Source organism: Prunus avium, chromosome 8, assembly GCF_965620075.1.
Source record: "Prunus avium chromosome 8, drPruAviu1.hap1.1, whole genome shotgun sequence".
Classification (NCBI taxonomy): Eukaryota; Viridiplantae; Streptophyta; class Magnoliopsida; order Rosales; family Rosaceae; genus Prunus; species Prunus avium.
Genome location: NC_142291.1, coordinates 35007408 through 35025059, shown reverse-complemented (window position 1 = coordinate 35025059; position 17652 = coordinate 35007408). Strand labels below are relative to the sequence as shown.

Below are 17652 nucleotides of genomic sequence, written 5' to 3'. Positions count from 1 at the left end.
TCACTGCTTGAAGTGTAGCGCTAAAACAAACAGATAAGGCTTGGGCTATGGCTTTCTCCTTCTTAACTCCGTCCTGCCACTGCCACTGCCTCTGCCTATGAATTTTCTGCGGCTGCCTTTACAACTGCAAAGTCTCTCTCTTTTAGCTTTTCCCTTTTGCTGTGCCTGATTGAATCGTAGGTATGTATGTGACTCTTACTGTGTGCATATATATTTGCTAAATTCAGACGAGAAAGAATGTTTTTCTGATAGAATTGAATGGAAATATTTAGTTTCTTAGATTTTATAATTGCCCATTTATTGAATTTTGTTCATTTTCAGCATGGTCTTCTATTGATGTTTACTTGTTAATCAACTTTTACACAAGTAGTTTTCTGGGTTTATATGAACTTGTGAATGTAGCTTGGGGTTGATGTGTTTCACTTGTTGTCAGGGGGGCAAAATGGAAACCAGCACCACTCAAAATGGTAGTACTAGTATCATGTGGTTCTTCAGGGATAAAGGTTTTGATGATAAGAGCATTCAGGATATGCTAAAAAAGTGCAAGCGTCTTGAGAATGTGCATGGGGAAACAGCCTCTGAGAACTGGGCTTATTTGAAAAGTATTGGCATTCAAGAGAGAAAGCTACCTTCTGTTGTTTCAAAATGCCCCAAGATACTTACTTTGGCCCTCCATGAGAAGCTTGTACCTACTGTTGAGTGCCTCACCACGCTCGGTACCAAACCCCGTGAAGTTGCATCTGCCATTGCCAAATTCCCTCACATTCTGTCCCATAGTGTGGAAGAGAAGCTCTGTCCACTCTTGGCCTTCTTTGAGGCACTGGGAATTCCTCAAAAGCAACTTGGGAAAATGATTTTGCTCAATCCTAGGCTCATCAGCTACAGCATTGAAGCAAAGCTGTCTGAAATTGTGAACTTTCTTGCTAATCTTGGCCTTTCCAGAGAAGGGATGATTGGAAAAGTACTGGTAAAGAACCCATTTATCATGGGTTATAGTGTTGAAAAAAGATTGCGCCCTACTGCAGAGTTTTTGAAATCAGTTGGTCTCACAGAGCAGGGTCTTCAGACTGTGGCAATGAGCTTTCCAGAAGTGTTGTGTAGAGATGTAGACAAGATTCTGAGGCCCAATTTTGATTATCTAAAGAGAAGTGGATTTGAAGATGGTCAGATAGCAGCTTTGGTATCTGGTTATCCTCCAATTTTGATCAAGAGCATCCACAATTCTCTAGAACCTAGAATCAGGTTCTTGGTAGAGGTAATGGGTAGACGAATTGATGAGGTTGCTGATTATCCCGACTTCTTTCGCCATGGTTTGAAGAAAAGAGTGGAGCGGCGACACAAACTTTTGAAACAGAGGACAACCCATTGTAGCTTGAGTGAAATGCTGGACTGTAATCAAAAGAAGTTTGCAACGAAGTTTGGTTTGGTTTGAAGAATAGGCCCAAGGTACTAGAGTCTCAAATTTTCTGTTCTTTGATATTCATTTTTCTTGTATTGTAGCTTAGTTTGGTATTGTGTACTTTCAATATATGAGGTGAACTGAACTGGTATATGGTTTTGGCCCTTCTGGGTGGACCAGAGAAACTTAGCTGGCTCAAGAATCTGTGTGGACAGAGAATGACTTGGTCTTGAATACAGTTCAATGTAAAATCTTGCCTTCTATAAAGTGCCATCTGGTAGAACATTGTCTGAGGTAGTTTCAGTTGTTCATTTAGAAGCCAAAGGCTACAAAACTATCTGCTTTAATCAATTTTCTGTAACCTTAGCTAAAAGTAGCCTAATCATAGGTATAACGCAGTTGACGAGGTTAATTGAGAGATCTTTTGGATCTCAAAGAACAAATGATGCCATAATCTGATTGGTTTTCTGAGGTAAATCTATAGAAAATTCTTAATACTGGCGATCCCATTAAACAATATCATTAGGTATTCTGAACAATGGGCTTCAGTAAAAATCCTCCAATCTTAATGCAGAAGGAGATGAGCTGAAGCCACTGCAATAATGTTACATTCAGTGTTCCACCAAACTTTAGTAAGACACTGTAATGCTAGAAAGAATGACGTTAGAAACTGTACTCTCAGTGCTGCTGTAGGCAGCACCCATGGAAGGCCACATAAAAACAGGCTTGAATGGAGGTACACTAGGGGCTGGAGTGGTTCCAGCTATAATCTGGCATATGGCCTGTGTTTGAGGCCTCTCACTGGCAATGGGATGTGAACATGCCAAACCCAGAAGTAAAAGCTGATTTGCTTCATCAAACACATAATCATCGTTGAGCCGCTTATCCATGGCTTCTTCAATGCGCCCTTCTCGATGCATCATCCACACCCAATCAACCAAGGAGTACTGGTGGTGTTCATGAAGAATCTTAATCCCTGGACTTCTACCACATACAATCTCAAGCACCACTGCCCCGAAACCGAACACATCAGATTCTGGAGTAGCCTTTCCTGTGTGGAAGCACTCTGGAGCAACATAGCCCATGGTGCCCGGGACTCCAGCTTGTTCTAGTTCAGCATATGAGTTCCTCTCTTGATCCAAGGCTCGGGCAAGGCCAAAGTCTCCCAGGCGAGCATTGAAGTCTGAGTCAAGCAAGATGTTGCTGGCTTTTAGGTCGCGGTGCACCACTTTTTGGTCATACTCGTTTTGCAGGTAATGCAATGCTGACGCCACACCAGCAAGGATCTTGCATCTATGTTTCCAATTCAGTGTATTCTGGCTGGAAGTTTCATATAAGTGCTTATCGACACTGCCATTTGGCATAAAATCATACACTAAAAGAAGCTTCCCTTTCTCATAGCACCATCCTGTACAACAGTCAATGTAGAGTAATGAGCAGGGTTTTGAAACTTCATGATTTAGCTGTTTATGAAACAGAAATTTAAGTGAAGGAAGTTCAAACTTGAAATTATAGTCTGTTGGAATACACTTAATTTTGGATGTACAAGTTCTAACCATGTTTAAAAAAAAAAATAATAATAATAATTGAGAGTTGGGTTCTGAAGACTTCCTTGAAAGGAAGAAAAAGACATTGTCAATTCAAAAGACCATATCAAAATTCAAATGGAATGGATTATTTCTCAGCCGCCCTAAGTATTTTGCATTGACGATTTCTGGTTGACTGTTGGCCCTTTTTTATTTTATCTTTTCTTGGAATTAAAACATTTTCAAATGTTCCTAATTAGCTCATTAATCTAAATTGAAGATTGGATTAAAAAAATGAATCGTGCAAATGACATACCTACTAACCGTACAAGATGTTTGTGTCGAAGCCGGTGAATTATGGTGAGCTCAGCCAAGAAATCATCTTTGCCTTTGATGTTGTCCCGGGAGAATTTCTTGACAGCAATTTCTGTGGAGGTTTTAGTATCTTCATGATCCTTATCATGCAGAGTTCCTCTGTAAACAATGCCAAAACCACCTTGTCCAAGTCTCATGCTTTCATGGAAATTATTAGTTGCCTCCTTAAGCTCCTTGTACTTGAACTCTCTAGGCATTCCTGGCAACCTTTTCAGTGTCCCTAGCACATTGGACTCTTCAACCCTGGTTATTTTCCTCTTGTTCACATACCTAATTCCCAGCCAAAATCCAAGTATCACTAACAAGGCCATAGTTGGAACACCAACCCCAGCAGCAATCTTCAACCAAGTCCAATCTTTTCTTGGGTGTAATTCCTCCACTTTTAAATCCCATTCCAAAACACAGTTTAGCTGAATTGCTGGGCTGCCTGTGGAAGCAGCAAATCCAAAGAAGGACTCTTTTTTCAGGTAATACCTCAAGTTTATTGTCTCACTCAAAAGTGGTGTGTTAGGCTTGTTTGGTGGGTTGGCTCGAGAGTGTTTAGCCATGTAGACTTCCATGACTTTGGACCTACCGTCGTATTCCACCCACACGCTGTAGTTGGTGGCTATCTCCGGCGATATCTCAATGCCTAAAGGTTTGAGAGAAACATTCTTGCTTGAGTGTACAGAATTGATGTTGAGGCCTATGTGGTTGTCATCGGGGTCGAAATCCTGCTTTTCTGTGTCGAATTCTATAGCAACGATGTGGTTTGTTGCATTCCCATCAGTGCTGGCATTGGTGAGGCCTAGCCACTGTCCATGGCTTTGTTCAGGTATATTTATATCTGAAGCTATTAGAAAGGCAAAGCCTTCACCGGCATTCCACTCTTTGTTACGGTAAATGTTCAGGAGGAAAGTTGAGTTGAAGGAGGCAACAACATCATCATCATCGTTGTCAGACAACCATAGTCTGTAAGCTCTGTAGTACATGATGCGCCCGGACCTGTTGGGTAAGAGAAAGGCTTGGTTCAGAGTGTCTGGGGTTAACTGAAGTGCCCCCTGATCAATGGAAGAAACGCCTTCAAAGCGGAAGGCAGCTTGGTCAGTTTTTTCATCAAATACACGAAAAGGGAAATCTTTCGGCTTAGCTGCTGATTCTGCAGTGCCTATGGCAGCTTGATGCAGCATTATGGCAAAAGGGACAACTAGAAAGGTGATTAATATTCCTTTCGGAAGCCCCATATTCCTTGTTGATTTTGATTGATTCACCTAGAGCTAATTTAAATGCAGAAAACAAGAACAGAAAAAACGGAACTAACCAAATGTGAGAGGAAATGGTGTTCTCACTATGTGCACAAGGTGATCAAAATGAGAGATTTGCTTTCTGCTTGTGGTAAATATGTTATATATACATGCATCTGTTGAATAAGGAATCTGACACGAAATTACCAAAATGGAAGACGAGGGGCTTGATTTGTCAATTGTCCATTTGGACCTGTTAACCTTATCTTTAATATACAATGTTCTGTTTGTGTGGTACTCGTTAATGTTCTTCCTTTGTTTTTCTTCCTTCAAGAAAACTCCAAAAACAGAGACTTTTCAAAAGTCAAGGCGGCTAATATGCCTTGAAAAAGTCAATATTTTCTGCCAGAAATATGAACCCATTGGGCTATAAACTAACACGTTTGTATTCTCTTTCTTTTAAAGGAAACTTCTAAGCAGCATGAGTACCTTGCGTATGCTAGAACCAGAGGAGGTCGCATGCAGAAGGCCTCAATGAATTTTACAAGTAGACCAAGAAGATTTTGAATGATATGAAGGAAAATAGAAGGAAACAAAATTTGGCTTACAATACCTACCGCGCCAACGTCTCGAAGATTACTATATCTCTCTTCTTTTTTCTTTTCTTTTTTCTATTTTTTTATTTTCATAATGATTCTAGGGCGGAGAGCGCATGACTCATAAATTCAACTCTCACCGGAAATGTAGGATAAAGTGCTCTATCACTGAAATTATAAGCCCTCGCTATATGTTTGGTACATTACAAAACCTTCTTACCTTTGGTACTTACCAACAGCCAAAAGAAGACCTATCCATAAGAATACACAAAGTGATGTGTACGTTTCTGTACACAAAAGGAGGCTCCAATTCTCAGTTGTTTCCTTATCCGAATGAAATGCTACTCAAGAAAAGACACACAATGTCATATCTAATCATATTTTTTAACTTTAATATGCAGATTTGGAGGACACTGCAGGGTCCTAATCATTCACACACACAGTACTTATAAATTTACATGTAACCAAGTAACAAACTGAAACAGGAAAACATGAAGAAAAGTAATAACAAGACATACTAAGCACACGCTTGTTTTCATTTTCCCCCCTTCTACTTGGATATGAAACCGCCGACAACCGCGCCTATAAGAGCAGTAGGATCTCCCAGGATGGCAGAGACAATAACACGAACGGCACCACCAGCAATCTGGCAACACTTTCTGACCTTTCCTCCTCCTCCTCTCCCTCCATGATGGTTTTTCAGTGTTCCCTTAAGGCTTGGGATTCTAGTCTGCATTTCCCTAACTTTGTTCTTGTCCACATTGAGATACATGGCTTGCCAGCTCTCCACAAGCAACTCCTTCACACATGACACATGAAGGTTATAGGTCTTGCAATCAGACCTGTAAGACCAACCAGGCCCCTTGCCTCCACACCTATGACAAGGACCAGATAACTTGAGGCACAAGTAAAGGTTGTGCTCCCCATCATCTAGGACTTGTGGGAGGTTTGCACAACAAGGGTGCAGATCAAAATCACATCTCCAGCAGTGGTACACAAACCCCAAAACATCCTTCCTACATACATCACACACTCTCCTAGCAGCACCTGGCGGGTTGTAAAGAAACTGAAACTCACATTTGTTGTAGAAGGGATGGTGGATGTTGGGAGCAGCCACAGCACATGCCTTATGCAAGTCAAACTCACATTTCTGACACTTGTATTTGAGGCCAATGCCAGGTTCTTTGCACCCATCACAGTAGAATGGGATCTCTGTGTATTCAATCTTGAGCTTGTGTTGTAGGTGGATGGGGTGAGAGATTTCCTTGTCAATCTTCATGGGTTTTTTTTTTCCTTTTTTTCTCAGGAAAATCCTAAGTTTCTCACTCAGGCCAATTTGGAAGTAGCAGCAAGATGAGAGATGCTTATATGGAGATGAGGGTTAAATGGCCAGTTAAGTTTGGTATGCTTTTGATAGCTTAAAAAAAAGGGTTTCTCAACAGTCTTGTAGCTAAGGTAAGATTCTTTGCTTGAGTTTTACAAGTGGAGAATAAAAAATTGGTCACGTTGATGAAATAATTAAGGTGAGAATGTTTGAGATATAGAGGGATCAAAGAAAGCATTCATTGCCTTTGGAATCTATTGCCGTGGAAGGATGTTATTTTTTGTTGTTGCCTCCCTTATGGGATTAAGATAGCATTTCTAATACTGAAGGTTGTTGACTTAAAACCATATAAATGTTATTATAATTGATGAGCTTAAGAATCAAACTTGTTCTTGATGAAGAATCAGAAACTTGTAAATGGTTTCTTTTAATTTTTATACAAGCGATAATTTACTTTAAACTAATCTAAACTATGAAGAGAGGAATTCGAACTCAGGTGCGAAAACAACTTGTACATGGTCTTTCACCCAAGCGCAAATTTTAAAGTTTCACGCAAAGCTTTCTTCAAAGACTACAAAAGAACAAAGGCAAGCAATGTCCCCAAAATTCATCTCGAGTCTCTGACCCCAACAGTTGGAATGTTCTGGGAAGCTTTGGATTATATTCTCAATCTCTTTGATAAATAAAGGAGTTCAACGCTTGTAAAAGTAGCAGCATGGATTCATCTGGAAGGTTCGTAATGTTATAAAGACAAAGCAAAAAAAGCAGATCAAACGAGATGGTCTTCAGTGCCACTGTCACAGGTGTCTCGACCACTGTGATTTCCGAAGTTATGGAATTTGTGAAGATCTTTGTATAGCTCAAGCTGCCAAGTGGCAAATTGTACTCTTTTGCGGGTCCTAGTCTATATCCATGGATAATTTTTTCAGCGTTACCCCCGGTTTTTTTTCTTTTGGACAAAAAGCGTTACCCCGGTTACGTGTTTATAACATCTAAATACTTGCCTTCTTCTTAGGAAGTAGAAATTCCTACTTTCTTCCTAATCACAATTTAATATGTGTATAAAGATTTTTTTTGTGTATTTTTGATGAATTATTTTTACATATGTGTCAAATTTTGATTTGCAGGAAATAAGAGCGCATCTCAGATAAGGAGGTAAGCAGTCCTTTACTAATACTAATACGTCTCAAAATATTAACATATGATTCACTCATATTATAACACGTAAATATCATGTGTCGCGGTAAACGATTATGCAGTGCCAAACTTATCTGCCAGATGTCAGTTTCAAACAAGTTTTCCACAGGGTGAAGTGAACCAAGCCTTGTGACTCGTCAGACAAGGTTAACACTTGTGACTCTTCAACTAAAGGCAGTTCTACACGGAAATTATTCTTATTTTATGTGAACAGACCCTCCACATATCACTTTCTTCATTTGGTTTTTGCCGAATTTCACTTTCTTTATTTGATTCTATATTCTCTTTGTTCTTTTCTTTTTCTTTCCAACATATTCTCTTTGTTCTTTACTCTTTCCCTTTTTTTTCTTACTTTTTTTTTTCTTTGTTTGTTGGATCCTGTACGATTGTGGAAGGCATTAACCGAAACAGTACAAAAAGAAAAAGAGAGTTTCAAACTCCATTTATCAGATTCAAAGTGGGTTTGAGGATACTACAAAAAATCCCATTGTTAATAATTAATAATCACCACAAGTTATTAACCAAGGCTAAACCCTAACAATGCAACTTCCTATTATTGACATTGGAGGATGTTCACCCCACGGATTAGTGGCAGCTTATCCCTACCTGGTCCCTCCAACAAGATCTCGACACAAACAAGTTTACGGTGCAATAGTTACGAGAAAACGGTTTAAATACAAATATTGCCCGCCTTCAGGCACACCCCCTCCTCTTCCCCACCCAACTTTCTCCCAGCAGGAGGCCCCTGGCACGCTGGATGGGAGAAACAAAGATGTCAATGACTGAGTGTACGGTCTGGAGAAGGAAATCCATAATGGAAGGGCTTCTTCTGCAAATAGCAGTCACTCCTTCAGACTTAGCCTTGCACTTTGAACTTTCACTGAAAGCTTCAACTTCTGCTCTTCCATGTCTCGTAGAACAGCAAGCAGATTTGCTCGATAAACTTCACACCGTTGGTTGGTATTCTCCAACTCGGCAGACAATTCACGGATTTTCTTTTCCTTCTCATCCTGAGGAAAATAAATGAGTGAACAAAAATAATGGCATATATCATGATCAAACTTAAAACACAAGCACCAATAAACAAAAAGAATGGCGTATTATATCATGATCACAGTGAAAGCACAAACACCATATAAACCATGTGATGATTACATTTATTCTGACATCATAATTTACAGCTGGCCCTCTCCGGCTACAAACATGAAATAGAAATCATGAATTACCATGTTTGTAACAATGGAACACCCAAAGATGCATTATTTCTTAGTTTGTAGAGTTCAATAGCTACATACACCTAAGGTAACAAATAAGCAAATAATTACGAAACTATATCCATGCTTTCCAGATTCATAACAGGAAAGACAAAAAAATTCACTTTTGAATAATTCTACTTCATATTCATAAACTTCCCCAATGACCTAATGCTGAGAGAGAGAGAGAGAGAGAGAGAGAGAGAGAGAGATAATAATATTAAACATAATAACAACGACGACAATAATATTATTAAACATATATCTTGAGAGGTGGGAGTAACGTACCGAAGACTGATACGCTGTTTGATTTTCTTCCGTTGAATGCATTTCTTGGCTACCTCCATTGGCCAGGGAACTAGCCTGCGTAGCTCCAGAACCTTGGTTCTTTATAGAAGCAACTTTCTTAGCAGCCTCCTGTAGAGCATTCATCGCCACATTATAAATGTGGATAGATTTTGCTCCCTCTTCTACATATTTGATTGCTTCCTGACGTAGATTGTTATACCTAACTGTTACAGATTCTCTAGAATTGTTTGGCAATTCAGAAGCACGTTCATCCACCACAGCTCCACTCTTGGCATTTCTAGTCCATCGTTTCAATACGTATTGAGAAGGGAGTGTAAGAACATTTTTTGCCCTAAAAACTGCTAGTACATGCCTACAGATTATTCCTGAATATTCAAACATTTGACACGTACAACTAGCTTTCATCTCAAAAGAATTGAAATCAACAGCATGGGCTTTGTGGTCTTCCCCAAATTTGGCCACTCGATAGGTGGCAACAGTTCCTGAGTCATCAACTTTTGTTGCAGGATTTGCAAGGGTCTCAACCAACTCCTCCTGGAACTTCTTAAATATTCTCCTAGTATAGAGGTTTGCAGCTTGTTTTTCCATAGGAGATGGTGTCTTCAAAACGGGCATAGTATTAGTAGTGTCATAATCTGCTTTGAGTTCCTTTTCATGCCAACTAACTACAGCTTTCTCATACTGTTTAAGCAAAACCTGTATGGTAGTGGATGAATTCACATACCCGTCAAAAAACAAATTTAAACTTTCACTTCCCTCATTTACTGCAAACTCTCCAAAGAAGGTGTCTCTCATGTACACTGGGACCCACTGTTGCCTAGCATTGTACATTGATTGAAGCCATTCATTATCCATGATGTAGTATCTTTGAAGCAATGATTCCCAACGTGACTCAAACTCATCTACTGTCTCACTCTCATTGATGCACTTCTTAAATTCAGTCTCAAAAGTAGGATGGGAATGATAAAGATGATCTAGTTTCTCTTGTGTTTCTCTAAATATGGCCCACTTACAGAAACGATGGCGAGTTTCAGGAAGAACCTGCGCAACTGCGACTTGTATGTGTCTCTCTGGATCAGTGGTGATGGAGACAGGGTGGCGACCGGACATTGCATGAAGCCAAGTTTGTAACAGCCATAAGAATGAGGACTCAGACTCATTTAGAATTAACGCACAGCCAAACAACACTGGCTGCCCATGATGATTAAGCCCAGAAAATGAGGCAAACGGTACCCTATAACGGTTTGTCCTGTACGAGGTGTCAAATATAACAGCATCTCCAAAATAAGTATAGTTCATCCTGGCTGTTGAATCCACCCAAAATATATTTCCACTAGAGTGATCACTATCATTCTGAATTGCATAAAAGAAAGCAGGATTTTCTGCTTGCATTCGTTTCAGATAGTCTAACACATGCTGACCCCCACCCCCGAGGGTCCTCTGTCTGACGCCACTCATGTAACTTCAAAATTCAACTGTAGCCAATAAGAAAAAAGTAAGAAATGGTTCCACCAAAGTCCATTATTAAATACGGAAGGTAACTTACACAAATCAGGGTTCAAACTATAACTAAAACATCATATGCTGCTATCATCTCTACACTTTCACTAGAATTATATGCTCCTCCTCCTCCTCCTGGTCATCATGACCAGATTCATCCTAATTGCGAAAATTTTCCCTAATTGTTAACATTGCAAATTCTTTTCAGACCAGCAAGGCCTTCCTACATGCAATAGAAATTTATTGCAGATTCCTGGCACTTCCTACATGCAATAAAGCTACAGATTTTCTTGTAACAATTTTAAGTATTCAAACTAGTTTTTAACTGTGATTGCACGAGGTATGGTCTGGAAATTGGATATATAGGAAATCAACCATTGTTTTGTCAGAATAACACCCATTTAAGCTAATCTTAAGCATGCTTTTATCAGAAGTCACCAAACCTCAAACCACAGAAAACAATTCCCAAATTTGTAGCCTCCCTAAAGCAACATCATCAACATTACAGTAACTTTTTTTAAAAAAAAAAAGAAAAAAAGATTTACTACATGACACCCATAAGCTATGAGAACCCAAAATATTGCACATAGAGAAATTCAGGAAAATGGAGTACAAAAATTACAGCACATAAATTTCATACAAAAACCTAATCAATTTGCACAAGCAAAAAAAGGGGTGGTTAAGAAAAATACCTTGTTTGTTGTAGTTGAGTCTGTTTGAGATAGAAGCTTGAGGGAAGTTGAAGCTTGAGAAGAGAAGAAACAGAGGAAACAGTAAGTTTGGTAACAAGAGAGAATTGGGTATTGAAGAAGAAAGGGATTTAAGCCTTTCAGGCAGCTGAAAGCCAGCAACTGACTGGGCGGCCACACCCAATACTTCCATATTTGAACCAGTTGCTGGGTTTCATCAAAATGCAAGGAATCTGGAAAAAACATACTAAATTGAACCAAAATTATATGTAAACTGGGTAAAGGAAGAAAGACTCACCCAAAACTGCAAACAAGCTCTGCAACACGAAATAGTGGTCTTCGTAAAACTCAAAGACTGGCCCGGTCGCTGTCTCCCTCTGGTGATAAGAGTGATAGAAAGACCCAAGCAGACGCTTCTCAAAGCCCTTTTGATTATTTCGAAGAAAAGCAAACGACTTTCAAACCAAAACCCGATTTTTAGCTTTAGTGGTATTGAGTGGAATTTTTTTTTACAGGAAATAGGGTTTCAAAAATCTGATTTTTGAAATTCAGAGAATGAAATTCCATTATATAATCTCAGCTAAAAACAATTCTCATTTTTTATTATTCCCTTTTTTCGGTTGCATTTTCAAAGTTTTTATAATATTTTAGTTTCTTGAAGGCATCTCAATTAACTCTTCTTTTGATTTCTCCCATTTTGTTCTTTTGATTTTCGGTTATGAAAAGCACTTGTTTGCTTTGCTGCATTGGATGTTGTCCATTTCCAACGTATAAAATTTGACGTCATTGCTTGAGATTTTTTTTTTTTTTTCCAGGACGTCATTGCTTGAGATAATACCATGCTCTTTGCAACTCACATGCTAGGTGCATCAAATCCCAGATGAGTTCTTATGCTAAGCTTTGGAAAATGTCAGTCCCTTAGGTGAACAATTGTTAGTCTTTTGACAGTAATTTTCACTACGGATTGCACAGAAATTGACGACTAACAATCACCCGATCCACGTTTACTGTTGGTAACATAGGGTTTATAACCTGTAAAATCACCCTGCTCTCAACTTTCGGTGGTCCTCAAATGTAGCATACCATAAGGAACAGAGTTTTCAGCCACGTAGTTGAACTTCACTTGAGAAAATCAGCTTGTACAGTGCATGCATAACAATGTTACATTTACAAACTGACTCCAACAAAGGCTCACAAGAACATAACATTTCAGCTATACAGAGAGCCTTTCCCGAACTCGAACGTCTTAAGCTCGGTTTGGGCTGTGTTCGGTGTCACACTTCACAGTGTATTACTCTCAATGCTAGAATAAGGAGGTGGCTAACAATTGATAGAATAGGAAGTACGCAGGGAGCTCCAGAAAAGCTTTGATCAACAGAAAGATATACACGAGGGGAACACAAAACCAATAAATTATACCTCACACACACGACAAGAAAATAACTACCAAAGAATTTCAATTGCCAAACACATCCATACCCCAATTAACCTTGCAGTCAGCTCTCATATTGGTCTTCATTTGCAACTACTCATACAATGATGTTTCTCCTCCTGCAAGGTTACCGTTGCACACTAGGAGACCCATACAATGTTAGAAACAACATAAAGCGGTTCAAAATAACATAACCAATAATTAAAAGAAAAGGAGGTAAGTATGACAAATCGGCCAGAAAATAATTTACACGTGAGATATCAAGCCTCTGGCGAGTCAAATCGGCAACCAAGATCCATCCATGGTCCAAAACATGGACCCTGCAAATTTCCCACATCAGTGAGAGTTTACTTTTCATTCCAATTCATCTTATTATATGGAAACTAAGATAATACCTTTCGGTATATCAGACACAAGGCCAACTATCTGCATAGAGTTTGGATCCAGCAACTATAAATATACATCTAAGAAAACTGAAAACACTGGAAACACAACCCAACTCTCACATATTTCAAATTTCTACGCCACCCATAAGTGAAGAAATACCTTTCCATAGAGCAAGGTGAAAGTACACTGACTAAAAAGCAATTAAAATAAAAGATAAATACATGTGTGACTGTATTGCACCTTTATAGGCCATCTTTCATGCCAATCTTAATGTTTTGCACTTTAATTGACAGCTGTAACTTATGATCCTCTATATCTTTCAAAACTGAAAGCAGGTTAGCCCGATAAACTTCACACTTCCGATTTGCACACTGCAGCTCATTCGTAAGTTCTCGAATTTTTTTGTCCATATCATCCTGCACAATAATACCCATAACAGAAAAGTTACAGCAGGCTTGAACAGATGCAAAAAGCCCAAGTGGTATCCCATCAGTCAAATTATGAGGCAAACATAGGCAAACACACATTGCATAAACACAGAGTACTCCATCCCAAAGCCAAAAATGAGAAAAATACCAAGGCTAAGGAGACAAGTAATCAAATGATAACTTGGGAAATAGCTCTGACCTCAGACAAGTGTTGGCCCGAACTCCCCTCATGATCCCCACTAGCATAATGTATCCGACCTGCTCCACCAGCCAAGTTGCCCCTGACATGCCCGTTGACCATGGTTTTCCCGTCATTCTTTGTTGCATGAGCTACTTTTTTGGTAGCCTCTTTCAGAGCATCCAGTGCAATGTCATAGGTTTCTGAAGACTTTGCTCCATCTACAAATTTAAAGGCCTCATGACGTAAGGTATTGTATCGAACAGTATGAGATTCTAGATAATTGGTATATACATCACTAGAACGTTCTTCTAACATGACACTGCTCTTGGCATTTCTTGTCCATCGTTTCAATATGTAATGGGATGGGAGAGTTAGCACATTGGTCACTCTAAAGACCGCCAATACATGTCTGCAAAGAAGACCTGAGAACTCAAACATCTGGCAACTACAAGTTGCCATCATCTCCAAAACATTAAGCTTAACATAATATGTTTTATGGTCTTCCCCAAACTTTGCTACTTGATATGTGATGATCTCCCCATCATCATCACCTTTAGATGCTGTGAAAGTTAGTGTCCCAACTAGCTCCTCTTGAAACCTCATAAATATTTTTTTTGTATAAAGCTCAGATGCTTGCTTTTCCATTGGAGATGGGGTCTTCAAAACTGGGGCAGTGTTCATAGTTTCAAAATCCGCTTTCACTTCCTTCTCGTTGCGACTCTCAAGAGCTTTCTCGTAGAGCTTAAAGAACTGGCTCAGATTTGTTGAAGCATTCACATATCCATCAAAATATGAGTTCATGCTGTCACTTCTCTGAGTTATGGACATTTCTGCAAAAAAAGTGTCACGCAGATAGACAGGGACCCATTGCCTGCGAGCAGAGTATACTGTTTGAAGCCATTCGTGATCCCTGAGATCATATCTGTCAACAAGAGACAACCAGCAAGACTCAAATTCATCTATCGACTCAGTCAAATTAACACACTTGTGAAAATCTGCTTCAAAAGTTGGATGTTTAAGAAAAACATGGGATAACTTCTCCTGGCATTTTTTGAAGATGTGCCATTTGCAGAAACGGTGGCGGGTCTGTGGGAAAACCTGCATGATGGCTGACTGTATCACAGCATCATGATCAGTGGTAATCGACACTGGATGGCGGCCTGACATTGCCATAAGCCATGTCTTAAACAGCCAAACAAATGATGCTTCAGATTCATTTATCAGAAAGGCACAACCAAATAACACAGGCTGTCCATGATGGTTTACCCCTGTGAAAGGTGCAAAGGGCAAACGGTACCTGTTTGACCTGTACGTAGTGTCAAAGGTAACAGTATCACCAAAGTAACTATAGTTCATCCTTGCCTTTGGATCAGCCCAGATTACATTGCCCATGGACTGATCCTCATCCCCCTGCACAGCATAGAAAAAATTTTGGTTATCAGCTTGCATTTGTCTCAAGTAATCCAAAAGCATCTGAATGTCCCCATCTAAGCTTCTCTGGCGATTATTCCTCATGTAATTCCTACAGTCCACCTCTGTAAATCCGACTTTGCTTATCCCACCATATTCCTTAATCAGTGCTGACATAATCCTCCTGGGACCCATGCCAGCTGCCTGCAGGGTATCAATCAAGGTCTTAGCAGGACCTGATATTTGCCTGTGAGAACGAAGACAATGCACCTGATCAGGCGGAACCAACTCATGATTATGCTCTTTAACAAAACCAGACACAACCCACTTCCCTGAATCTTGCATCTTTACAGACAAGGATGCTTTGCATCCTACTCTGGTGATAGTACGTGGGCGCTTGATCTCCCTATCCTTGGTGCGCTTCTCATTCAAATTCCGGAAACCCTCTTTAGCACAAACAAATTGCCTCTGTATGATTGCTCCATCACGCCTGGAACGACGTGAGGAGCTGACACGAGTACTAAACCCAACACGCCGAGCATACGAATTGTAAAAGGCCTTGGCAGCCTCTTCGGACTCAAATTCCATGCCGTCATAAGGCTCAAGGTCCAAGAGGTCCCCTTCAGGAAGGTAAATTTCACCACTCCCTCCACCACCAAAAACAACAATACCACTGGCACTTCCAGTGGCACTGCTCATAAGAGGACTATCAACCATTTCCTCATCATCAACAGGGTGCTCAATGTCTACAAAATCATCATCGCCGTCTCGACCTCCCCCTCCTCCCAACCCAATATCAAATTCAATCACCTCGTTATCCATGTCAAACTTTGAAATAGTTTCAGATCAATCTCAAGTGAATTCTCTCAATCCCCATGCCTGACAAGTTTGTTTTCTGTATAAATATAACATTGTATTATATATATACATTAATAGACATATAAATATGTTATCATCAGTCTCAGTCCCTCTACAGTCTTAGCGGGAAAGAGTGGAAATACAAAGTAAATTCTCATAAATATGCAAAAAGCTAAAATGTAAAGGAAAATACTGACCCTCAAGGAGACAGATTTTCATTAAGTCTCTCATGGTCTCATCCCCTTGAGAAAGTGGGCTCCTGTGGATCTTCAGCAAAGTGCAACCTTTAGCTTGACCAATGGAGTGAGAGACAAAAATGGGAGCTTTTCTTAGGGTTTTCACAATAACAGAGAAACCCTGGACTCTGGTTCAATTTGAGTGGGGATTGGGAGGGCTTTGTATTCAAATTGATTGAATTGAAGGAAATTACTGAAAAAATATGAATAAAATAACAAGGAATATAATGAGAGTGATGATGAAACGAAGGAGGGACGGGAGCTTGAGAAGGGTGGGTAGGCTCTTCGTATTCTATTCTAACCCAGCTCCTGGGGCTCTGATCGACTAGGTCACCCATCAATTTCGTGAACGCTTGTGCACCGTTGGATTAGTTCTTCATCATTACAACATTTCATAAAAATTATTTTTTATGAGAAAATTTATTATATTTTTCAATAAATAGTGACTTGTTTGTTATATTGTCAAACATGCAATTTGGGCCGTTGATTATACGGAATTTGAGAATAGATTGTCATTTTATATAAATTTCAACATCTCCTGCAATGGATGCATTCGATGTCCTTTCTCCCAATATTATATAAGACTTTTTATCACAAATGGTCCTTAAAGTTTACGATTTTATCACGAATGGTCCTTGAGGTTTTTTTGTGACACTAATAGTCCTTAACGTTAGTGCTTTTTATCACAAATGGTCCCTCCGTTAAAAATTTTGTTAAGTGTAATAAGTAGAGCCCACATGTCCAATCACATCATGACATGTGGATTAAATAAATAAATAAATAATATATATTTTTTTTTTATGAAAATCCACTCTCTCTCTGTCTCTCTCCCCCTCCCTTCTGCCCTCTCTCCTCCCTGTGCTCTCCCTCTCCCTCTGTTGTTTTTTCCTTGCCTCTACAGCCCGACCACCCCATGCCCACCCACCCGCAACCCACCCCTCTCCCTCTGTATATTTTGCATAATCACTTGCACAAGGTAGTTTCACATTTCCTTTTACGCAAATATTTTTTCAAACAACTTAAAATAATTAAAAACAGAGGGGTAGAGTAGAGGAGGAGAGAAAATACAGTGGGAGAGGGTAGGGGAGTTGGGCGTGGGTTGCGGCTTGCGGGTGGCTGTGTTAAAAAAACAGAGACTAATAAAAGAATCCCAAAGACAATTTTTTCTTGCAGGTGGCAGGCAATGGGCAAGAAAAAAACAAAGGGGGATTGTGGGTTATGATTTATATACCACTATACAAAGATGGAGAAAGATATATGGTTTATATTATTATTTTTACAGAGGGAGAAGGAGAGGACAGGGGGGAGAGAGGGAGAGCAGAGGGGGAG

The 17652-nt window shown here is 39.7% G+C and overlaps 5 protein-coding genes across 5 annotated transcripts; 1 reads left to right on the top strand and 4 right to left on the bottom strand.

Moving 5' to 3' along the window:
- The first annotated feature begins 20 nt into the window (after positions 1-20).
- PDE191 (Mitochondrial transcription termination factor family protein) lies at positions 21-1666 on the top strand. Its single transcript, XM_021954193.2, has 2 exons — positions 21-180; positions 434-1666. The coding sequence occupies exon 2, from the start codon at positions 443-445 to the stop codon at positions 1430-1432; it is 990 nt and encodes a 329-aa protein (XP_021809885.1). The 5' UTR covers positions 21-180; positions 434-442; the 3' UTR covers positions 1433-1666.
- A 212-nt stretch (positions 1667-1878) lies between these two features.
- LOC110753307 (putative L-type lectin-domain containing receptor kinase S.5) lies at positions 1879-4663 on the bottom strand. The gene is made up of 2 exons (XM_021954192.2): positions 3242-4663; positions 1879-2807 (listed from the first exon to the last, which is right to left on the bottom strand). Exons 1-2 carry the CDS (start codon positions 4521-4523, stop codon positions 2029-2031), a joined length of 2061 nt encoding a protein of 686 aa, XP_021809884.1. The 5' UTR covers positions 4524-4663; the 3' UTR covers positions 1879-2028.
- A 798-nt stretch (positions 4664-5461) lies between these two features.
- Positions 5462-6561, bottom strand: LOC110753302 (protein VACUOLELESS GAMETOPHYTES-like). The gene has a single exon (XM_021954185.2). The coding sequence runs from the start codon at positions 6396-6398 to the stop codon at positions 5670-5672; it is 729 nt and encodes a 242-aa protein (XP_021809877.1). The 5' UTR covers positions 6399-6561; the 3' UTR covers positions 5462-5669.
- Positions 6562-8055: 1494 nt separating this feature from the next.
- On the bottom strand, positions 8056-12089 carry FRS9 (FAR1-related sequence 9). Its single transcript, XM_021954184.2, has 4 exons — positions 11690-12089; positions 11395-11447; positions 9182-10677; positions 8056-8650 (listed from the first exon to the last, which is right to left on the bottom strand). The coding sequence occupies exons 3-4, from the start codon at positions 10658-10660 to the stop codon at positions 8483-8485; spliced, it is 1647 nt and encodes a 548-aa protein (XP_021809876.1). The 5' UTR covers positions 10661-10677; positions 11395-11447; positions 11690-12089; the 3' UTR covers positions 8056-8482.
- Positions 12090-13306: 1217 nt separating this feature from the next.
- On the bottom strand, positions 13307-16635 carry FRS5 (FAR1-related sequence 5). The gene is made up of 3 exons (XM_021954181.2): positions 16285-16635; positions 13838-16124; positions 13307-13626 (listed from the first exon to the last, which is right to left on the bottom strand). Exons 2-3 carry the CDS (start codon positions 16049-16051, stop codon positions 13453-13455), a joined length of 2388 nt encoding a protein of 795 aa, XP_021809873.1. The 5' UTR covers positions 16052-16124; positions 16285-16635; the 3' UTR covers positions 13307-13452.
- Between the last annotated feature and the right edge of the window lie 1017 nt (positions 16636-17652).

Coding starts and splice junctions, on each gene's coding strand:
- PDE191 (XM_021954193.2), top strand. CDS start 443: ATGGAAACCAGCACCACTCAAAATGGTAGTACTAGTATCATGTGGTTC.
- LOC110753307 (XM_021954192.2), bottom strand. CDS start 4,523: ATGGGGCTTCCGAAAGGAATATTAATCACCTTTCTAGTTGTCCCTTTT. Junction 2,808..3,241: donor ACATCTTGTACGGTTAGTAG/GTATGTCATTTG, acceptor ACTGTTGTACAG/GATGGTGCTATGAGAAAGGG.
- LOC110753302 (XM_021954185.2), bottom strand. CDS start 6,398: ATGAAGATTGACAAGGAAATCTCTCACCCCATCCACCTACAACACAAG.
- FRS9 (XM_021954184.2), bottom strand. CDS start 10,660: ATGAGTGGCGTCAGACAGAGGACCCTCGGGGGTGGGGGTCAGCATGTG. Junction 8,651..9,181: donor AAACAGCGTATCAGTCTTCG/GTACGTTACTCC, acceptor TATTTTCCTCAG/GATGAGAAGGAAAAGAAAAT.
- FRS5 (XM_021954181.2), bottom strand. CDS start 16,051: ATGGATAACGAGGTGATTGAATTTGATATTGGGTTGGGAGGAGGGGGA. Junction 13,627..13,837: donor CGGGCCAACACTTGTCTGAG/GTCAGAGCTATT, acceptor ATTATTGTGCAG/GATGATATGGACAAAAAAAT.